We start from the raw sequence: 9,213 nt of genomic DNA on the forward strand, positions 1-9,213 counted from the left end.
AGGATATGTGCCAGGCAGGGTGATCATTCTCCACTGAGAGAGGCTGCAAAGGTCCTGAACTGTCAGACATCAAACTGCTAAATTAGCTCTTGGAGCAGCCATGGTAGAAACTGGTGAGGACAGATGAGTTACCTTTTGGGTAATGAATTTGTGTTTGTAAGGACAATTACATGTTTTTAATTTTTTTAATTTTTTTTTTTTAGTTTTCCCACAAAGCCTCATAAATGACATTTGTAAGGAGCCCAGTCAGAAAACAATGTGATATCCAAAATACTGATATTTACTAAAGATGTGCTGGTCACTTACATGCAACCCATCATGGCAAGATAGGAAATTATTATACCTCAATGCTTGTTATCTCAAATGAATCTGATCTCTCTGTTCTTTGTTTGTTAATTGAGAGATTTTGATAAAAACTCCTAGATTGAAGTCAGAGTTGTGTTCTGAATCCAAGACACTAAACAGGGAAAGCTGAATAGTGCTCGAGGGGAACTGTGTAGAAAATAGAACCAGAAACACAGACCCAGACTACAGGGATATCTCAAGGGGCTAATCTTTCTGCCTTTTGCAAAGCTGGAACTTTACATAAGCTTGGAAACTGTTTATGAAGAGATTTTTGACTGGAAATGAATTTTCTTTGCATGTGTTTTGCAAATTTATAAGGAAATTTAGTAAGTGTGATGTAACAGGAGTATCAAGCAAAAATATAACAAAATCAACAGAGGCATGTTGATTATTTTTGCTTAGGATTTTACATACTGTTTATATAATAAGAATCCTACATAGAAATACACATTCCTCCAAGGTAAGTGTTGAGACCATTAACATAAGTCAGGTGTTAAATACTGATATACCTAAGTATTTATAAGTTTCTCTTTGATAGCTATAGAAGTTAAAGAATTTTAAGTCATGCAAATGCCTTTCACTTTTTTTTGTAGCCAGAGACTGAAGCCACATTTATAGTGACTTTATTTGGAACTTAATTACAAATAGCACTTATGAGAGGAGTTAGTGGCAAAGGTATTTTGTAATAAGGCTCCAGATTATCCTTTGGTTAATCTGCTTGTCTGAATCATTCTGGCTTCATTTTCCCACTCATTGAGAATGTCTGATTTTCCTATGTTTTAAGGTATTATTGCTTCCCCACTTGCAGAAATTCACCTTTTGCCCCTAGCATGAAAAATTATTCAGAATTAATCAGATACAAAACTTGTGAAAAATTGCTTTTTATGTTGTACCTTTAAGGGCTTCTTAACTAGTAAGTTATGTAGTTCAAAAATCCTCACTGATGTGTGTTACCTGTTCTTGGAGACTTCAGTTCAGGTTTAGCTGTGCCATCTGAACTGCATGTGACTTTCAATCTGTTCAGGTGTCACTCCTGTGCCAAATCTTGGTGCTGTGAGTTGTAAAAGAGCTGTGCTGGCAGTGGGGTGTCTGGAAATCTGAATCCTGGGGAAGCAATCATTTGGCTGCTGGGGCCAAAGCTGCTGAACTGCTTTGTTCTCACCTTGAAGGCTGTGGAAATCCTTTCTGTGCCTCAGTGCAGTGAGGTAGTTGGGAGGTGATGGTCACAGAGAATGAATGAGGGCATTCCAGAGCTTTGTATTTGACCCACTTCAATATTTCCATGTTTTCAGCTGATTAAAAGGTATTTTACCCCCTTTTAAAAACTTAGTTGCATAGAAAGGACGATATGAAAAGATAGTAAAACCAAGTATCCAACACCTGTGAAATAACACACCAGTGTGACCTTAATTTGGCCCTCACTAACAATGTGTAGTGAATCCTTAGATTATGTAAGTATGTGTCATTTTTTGGACAGAGAGAACATTCCTTATAAAATAAGGGAGTCTGTTGGTTCCAGAAGTTCTTAATGGATTAGATTTGCTTGTTGCACTGGGTTAGAAGTTCTTCAGGCTACAGCAGTAATCTCTGTGGTGGTGTTGAAGCCACTGAATGTCACAAGGGTGATACAGGGTGCTTGGGGAATGGCTGAAGAAATCATCCCTGGCTCCTTTGCTTAATATCAAATCTGAGAGCATGGAGCCACCTGTGCAGGAGTGCTGAGCTTTGCTGTTTCTAGAGCACAGGGAATGGTCTTGGATTGTCTTTAGCTTGAAAAATGCCTTGTACTTGGAAGATGTAAACCTAAAAAATGTTAAATTTATTGCCCAAGTGTGTTGCTTTTAGGCTCTTAGACTGTTTTAAACTAGAGCAGCATGAAGGGACTGCTGACAAACTGGATTTGCAAAAGAGGAAGGGAGGAAAGTTCTTGTCCTAATGCATGATTTGAATGCAAAATGGACTTAAGTACAGTAAAAACAGGTCCTTGGGTTTGAAAAGAACATTTCTCCCTGCATATTGTTTATGCCAGTGGTTAGCAGTGATGCTTAGAGAGTTAGAATATTGGAAGAGTGTAGCAAATCCCAGTTTCTAGCAAAAAGGAAGGGAGATCTTACTTGTTTGTGCAAAGCTTTGGCTTTGATTCTGATCCGAGGGTGCTACTGTCACACAAATAATACCAATTAGATAAATATCAAAGAAAAAGGCTAAAAAAGAGGTCTGATACTAGTGGACACTGCAGAAGAAATCTGAATTTATTTGTCTCTATTTTCAGTATTTCTTTATTCTGACCTCTGCTCTCACATTAGTTTGTCTCATTTACCTACTGTACTAAATTGGGTTCATTTGAAAGATGCAATCTTCATAAAAGTGCTGTTCATAGTGTTTATTTGGGTTTACTAAAGCTTAATTCTGTGAGACTTGAAGGTAAAAAATAAAACTGTTGACTCAGCACAGATTAAAACCAGATGTCTCTTGAGATCCTTGCATTTCTCTCTAATCACAAACGCAAATTGATTGTGGTAGATTTTTTTTTCTGGTCATAATCATGGTTTTACCAGTCTGTGTTTGGAGTGATCTGAGTCAACTGCATGCTTTTTTTTCCCCTCCTGTTGTTATTTTCAATGTACATTTTTCCCCCCTCAGGAATGTCTGGCTATAAAACTACTTTTATTTTTTTTTTTTTCATTCCCCCCGCTACATACCCCATTTATATTACAAACAGTTGATTTAGATGCAGATTCTTTTTAATGTTGAAATCAGATAAAAGGCTGGAAAAGTGGATAAATGAGGTTTGGAAAACCATGGGTTGAAGAGATGAGAAGCCACTGCATTGTGTTCAGTCCATTAAAACAAGAAGAAATAGAAGAGATACTTTGATAAGTGTTCTGCTGGTGTTAACCTTGATGGCTATTATCGGGGGGATGATGCTATATCTATTTCATTGGCTTAAGCTTTTTTCATGCTGAGAGAAATCAATACTTGGAGTCGTTGGATGACAGAGGCATCACTTCAGAATTGACGGTGGCTGTCAGACGTTGTCATTGGTTGACTTTTGTTCGCTGTTGAGGTTTTAAGCTTTCATTTTTCTAAGTCTTATTCAGGAATCTTTATAAGATTTCCCTGGGTAGCATTTTTAGTCCAGACTTTAAACCTCAGGTCAGAGGTCAAGTGCAAAGATCTGTGAAAGCAGAGGACTGAGGAGCTCCTTCATTTACTGAAATATCCTTATTTGCAGGGAATTTGCATTAGTGCGTTACCTTATGGATGACTTTTCCTCCTCCTAAGTGACACCCTCTGAGACAGGCTGTTCACAAAGCCAATATCTTTTAGCTAAATTAGACAAAGGAATTGGCATATGTAAAAGTGTTCAGTGATCTCAGAGTTGAAGAATAAAAGTGTAAAGGTGCAACATTTCTTTAAAAAACCCTCCGCTATTAAACTTTTGAATTGTTTGTAATTTTGGGGCTGCAGAGGTGCACAATGCAGATGGTACCATGCAGAGAAAATCTTTGACTTGACATTTTTGTAAAGATCAAAGATAAAATAATCCTACTCTTCACTGAAATATAGACAGCAGAATAGACTAACTCACCCTGTCAGTATTTCTGGAATATTTCCTGTGTACAGAATGGACTGTGTTTCCATATCTATAACTTACCTTTTGGAGGACCCCGTGGCCCTTCAGAATTCCAGTTCCTTGAAAGTGAATCTTTAGATAACCTACATATTCAAATTGCCTACAGTCTTTTCTGGGTAGAGAATAGGGAAGAGGAAAAACCCTTTTCTGAGATAATGGCAAAGCAAAGGATTTTGTTCTATCCTGGATGAAGGGCTGGAAAACAAGGGTCTTGCCTCTATTCCATACTTAATACAGTTCCCCTTTGTAAAACTTTCAACAATCACTGAATTTAAGACATTTTGGAGGTAACCTGTGAAGTGTGTGTATATAAAAATGCGTTTTTCCCTCCTTTCAACACTGTTTCATCCTAAGTGAGACTTTAGTACTTTTGTGATTACAGTTCCATTGCACACTTGCCCAAACAGATAACAAAAATCATGTAGGCCAAGGCAACAGCAGAAGAAAGGTTTGATAACTCTGTTTAACTGTGTATCTTAATTGTAAAAACATATTCTGGCACAAAAGGGTACACATTACAGGTGCAGGAGATCAAACACTGAAAAAGAAATAGAACTGTAAAAATACATTTTTGAGATTGTGCACGAACAGAAATCAAGCTGGATTTCTGTTTTACATAAATGGAATGATTGGGATTTAGTGTGAAGTATTGTCTGTGTACCACTCTATATCCTGGTGTTGCATCTTTGGGAGCAGTCCATCAGGTGAACCTGGCATCTGGAAAATGGAAAATGAATAGGAATAGGCAGTTTGTAGTGCTTTCAGAACAGTCTAATTTCAGAATAGTGGTAATTGTCTACTTTAGGATGGGTCTTTTTCTGATTCTTTTGGTGGAACCAGTCTTCTTTCACTCTTGTATTCAAAGTAGTTGAGAGAGTGAGGTAGAGAAATAACTTCTATTTTGCTGTGTATTTGGCATGTATTGAGGGTAGAAACTTAAACATTGAACAACTGGTGGGACACCTGTATGATCAAAGAGAAGGTTATTCTTGCAGAACTGTCTTAGAGTTGGTAACTATATATCCATGGGACAGATACCTGACAAAACTGTGGCTTCTTTCTGTTTTTGTTTGTAAAGTATATATTGTAAAGAGTGTGCAATGGTTAACTTAGAGTGATGTTATAATTTTGTGGGATTGCTGCCGGTGGGAGCCTCTCAGTTTTGCTGTATAATTGCAAATTTGTATTCATACTCAGTGGTGGATTTCCTGAAAAGTGGATTTCTATTTCCAGTTTATAACAGGCTGCTTATGTTTTTATGGAAGTTGTCAGGACAATAAAATACCATTTTTTTTCTTAGTTTGTCACAGCTACATTTTTGAAAATCCTTGTTGGTATTTAATGAAGAATGTGTTCAAAATCACATCATAAAGAGACTTTTTTTAAAGAGGTACAAGTTCATTGTATCTTTTACAAAACATTCTAGTTTGATTTCCATTTTATCATGTTTTAAGGTCAAATGTGACTTTAATGTTCCATAGAGACAGAGATTGATAATGGGGAAAGAATAACCCTCTAATGTGATTTATATCTATGGATTTTATGTCAGATATGAAAAGTTGCTGTTCAAATTGTAAAGGAGGATCCATTAAAGAGCACTTTAAAACATTTTACTACTTAGCTTACCTTATTCACTTGTTTTTAGAATTCTGCCCTTTCAGGCAACTTAAAAATAACAGCTTGTGAAACATTTACAAAGTGCTGAAGAGAAATTGGAATCATCATGGGTGCAAAATAGTTCAATGTATTGGAAAAGACAACTATGTTCAGAAAGAGCTGGAAAAATCCTGTTTAGTGTTGGGTATGATTTAGTCACCTTACATTTTTGTGAAGAGGGGTGGCAGAGTGCTTCATGTAGGAATACAAAAGACAATTTTTGATGTCTGATTGACTTGGAAAGTCAGCTGCTTATTCTTCAGTCCTCCTGGATGTCTGCTCATGAGGTGAGCATTGCTGTAAAGTGTGTGGAAATTCTGAGGAAATACCTAAATATGTGAAAATTGTTAGAATGGTTCTTTAAAATTTATTCATCTGTTATTATGTTTTGTTAGTATGTTCTGTTGTCTGTGAAAATCTACACAAGGCCAAATTTTTTATGTTTTTCTTCACATTCTTTCTATCCTTCTGTTTCTTCCTATGACATATATATTTATATACACACATCTATAAATAGCATTCATAACCTGCTGATTTTTTTGTTTGCAGCAAGTTTCTGGGGCTTGTACATAAAGCCTTGGTACTGTTCTAAACATAAAAAGCATATGATGTTGTGCTGATATCTAAACTCTAAGAAATAACTGTTGTTGTGTCTGCGTCAGCTGTGCTTCACAAAGAAAAAGCAATTTTTTTTGTTGTTAGGCAGACATTTGTGTCCATTCCACTAACTAGATCATAGAATAATCCAATATTGACAAAGGCCGAAATGCTTTGTCTGGCATATGTGATCTGTGGAATTGCCAGATGAAAACTGAAATTACAGAGAGTGCTGAAGTGGAGAAAAGCCTTTATTGTTTCTATCAATATTTGAATTTCTTGTGCATTTTCATGTACAGCAAAATGATGTTTTGGTGAAGGATTGATATAAACTTGATACCTGCTTTTTGAGTTCTTTATTAACAGGCAGATTTTCAGAAGGTCAACAAAACCCAGAACTATGAGACAATGTTGAAACAAAGAATCTCTTGTAGTTTGGAGTCCAGTTTGTAGGTGTGACTTATAGCTTTTATTAACTAGAACTTTCTTTTGAGCAGGTTGGCAAGCAGGTAATGTTTATACAACAGGTGTAATACTGCTGGGAAAGTTACTGACTTTCCCATGCTGGCCTGCAAATGTGCTCAACTGTGAGAAACCGCCTGGTAAAGATTGATTTAGTCCTCAGATGCATTTTGTTTTCTGTCTGTCTGAAAAAAAATGTGGATTTTTCTCCTTAACTTTCATTGATATATATTTATATAAGCAATAGCAAGCAGTTGGCCCCCCAAATCTTATCAAGAGTCATGGGAGTGGAGTGGTCAGCTAGCTGACATTTGTTATTCTGAAATTTGCCATTGTTTTTATAAAGCTATTCACTTTGTTATAGGCATAACCATTTTTATTTTATATGTTTCATTATGCAGTCTGGCCACTAACGTGTTGGCTTTTGCTAAATTTTGAGTGTGTGTGATGTGGGAAGAATTTATGGCAAACCAAGATCCTCTGCTTGGCTCTCTGGACGGATTTCCTGCAGGCAGGGCCTCAGTTCTCCAACCTGGAAAATGGGGTTAATTCTTCTCTCTTGAGAGTTTTATATAAGTAATTAATTATGAAGTGCATCAAACTTCCTTTGGATGGTGTAACTAAAATACAGAGTAATAAAGTACTTGTTTTCTTGGCAGTCACTGTGTGCCCAGTACTCTGCAGACAAACGGGAAGAGGAAAAAATGTGTCATCATCTGATCACAGCAGCCAAGTACCGGGACCAGGTGACTGCAACACAGCTAATACAGAAAATTATCAACATCCTGACAGACAAGCATGGAGCCTGGGGAAGCTCTGCACCAAGGTAAGACCTTTTTGGGGTGTTGTAAAATATTTTTGTGCAGCAGTGACCTCGTGATTTGTCATATGGCCAAAGGTAAGTGAGGTTTTTTAGTTTCTTTTTTTAAACAAAGTAATACAAAAAAGGGTGAAACAAATGTGTCAGTGTTCAGTATGGGTGAATGTCAGAGAATTGGTTATGTTAGAGGGGCAAAAAACAGGATGAGTCTCTTGTGACTTTCAACTTTGCTTTAAAAGTGTGATTGAATTTAGTTTGAATACTCTAGCCCTATCTATCCCTATTATTTTTTATTTGAAAAATAATTTCAAAAATTAAATGCTTTCTTCCTACTAGCTTTCTTGTTGGTGTATTACGTGATTCAAGCTTGAACCACAGTTCAGTAACTTGTTTTCTGCCAAACTATAAACAAACGAACATCTATTTGAGTTACAGGGAAATGGTGAGATTTGTATTAGTAATTTCAAACTAAAAACAGTACTGCCAGATTAATTCAGAGTTAATTCCTTTTGGAATTCCCAGCACATACCTTCATTACAGTGATACTTGTCCAAGTTCTTTAGCCAGGACTTCTGCTTAAGTTTCACTTGCAAATCTGAAATGCAAGTTCAAGTCCCTGTAGTACAACCTTAATTAATACTTACAAATAACTGGAACATATTTAGGCTAGAAGACAGCTGAATATGCTCATGTATCAAAATGCTGTTATTTGAATGTAGTGCAATAGTAAGCATAAGAGAAATACATTAGTAGACAACAAACTCTTTTTCCAAATAACGTTTATTCATTGGTAAAGGACTACTTGTCTTCTGGAAAGAAAAAAATTAGTTCCCAAGCACTAATAATTTCTATAATACTCAGAAACATAACAAAATTTTTAAAATAAAATTAATTGGAAGAGTTCCAATTAAAAGTCATCATACTGTGACATAGGATGTATGCAAACATATTTGTAAATACAAATTTTGGGTTCTAACTTATCAGGAGAAAAAGGAAATGAGGAAATAACTGTTTAATGCTGTTTCCCTTTTGTTGAGTTATGCTTAAATCTTAAAAGACTGTTTAAGGAAGAAAATGATGAGGGTGCAAAAAACCAATAGCTTATTTCAACATTTCTAAGAATTTTTAGTAAAGCGTCTATTACAATTGTGTAAGTCCAGATTGCTTTAAGTACTTTGCACATCTGTAATTTTGCTGAGTAGGTGCCTTGTGGTTCACTCCATCTGTTTGTGTTTCTGGATTTCAAACTATCATTATAGTCTTCTAAGAAGCTTTGCTAAGAAGCAGAGAATTCTGTGTGCTCTTTAGGTGTGTTTTGCTTGGTGAGATAATATTGGTATAGTTGGTAAGGGAAGAGGGTAACTGATAAAATATTCCATGCTTGAAGGATAACTATTTTCTGATAGCCCCCAAATAAGGTTTATGTAATCAGCTTGTAAATTGAGAAGTGCACAAAATATGGACATGATCATTTCCGTTTCATAATAATGATCTACAGCAAAATGGAAATATCACATAATGCACTTTGCAGCACACTTAACATAATTCTAGAAACTCAAATGGCATTAGAGACAGGACCAAATCTCTTTATGGCAAAGGAAGAATGCACTCAGTCATCATAAACACGTAAAAAATAAATATATGCAATAGTTGTAATTGTAATGGAATATTTTAGTAAGGGGCTAAATTAGTGTTT

At 36.0% G+C, this 9,213-nt stretch overlaps 1 protein-coding gene across 4 annotated transcripts in view; it reads left to right on the top strand.

The window, feature by feature from the left end:
* LRBA (LPS responsive beige-like anchor protein) overlaps window positions 1-9,213 on the top strand; it is a 365,003-nt gene that overhangs the window by 141,083 nt on the left and 214,707 nt on the right. For all 4 annotated transcript variants that reach the window (XM_033059906.1, XM_033059908.1, XM_033059907.1 and 1 more), the window contains one exon: window positions 7,357-7,523. In XM_033059906.1, the coding sequence (XP_032915797.1) occupies window positions 7,357-7,523 (167 nt within the window). The remainder of the gene's footprint in view (window positions 1-7,356; window positions 7,524-9,213) is intronic.

This window comes from Catharus ustulatus, chromosome 5 (assembly GCF_009819885.2).
Source record: "Catharus ustulatus isolate bCatUst1 chromosome 5, bCatUst1.pri.v2, whole genome shotgun sequence".
NCBI lineage: Eukaryota > Metazoa > Chordata > Aves > Passeriformes > Turdidae > Catharus > Catharus ustulatus.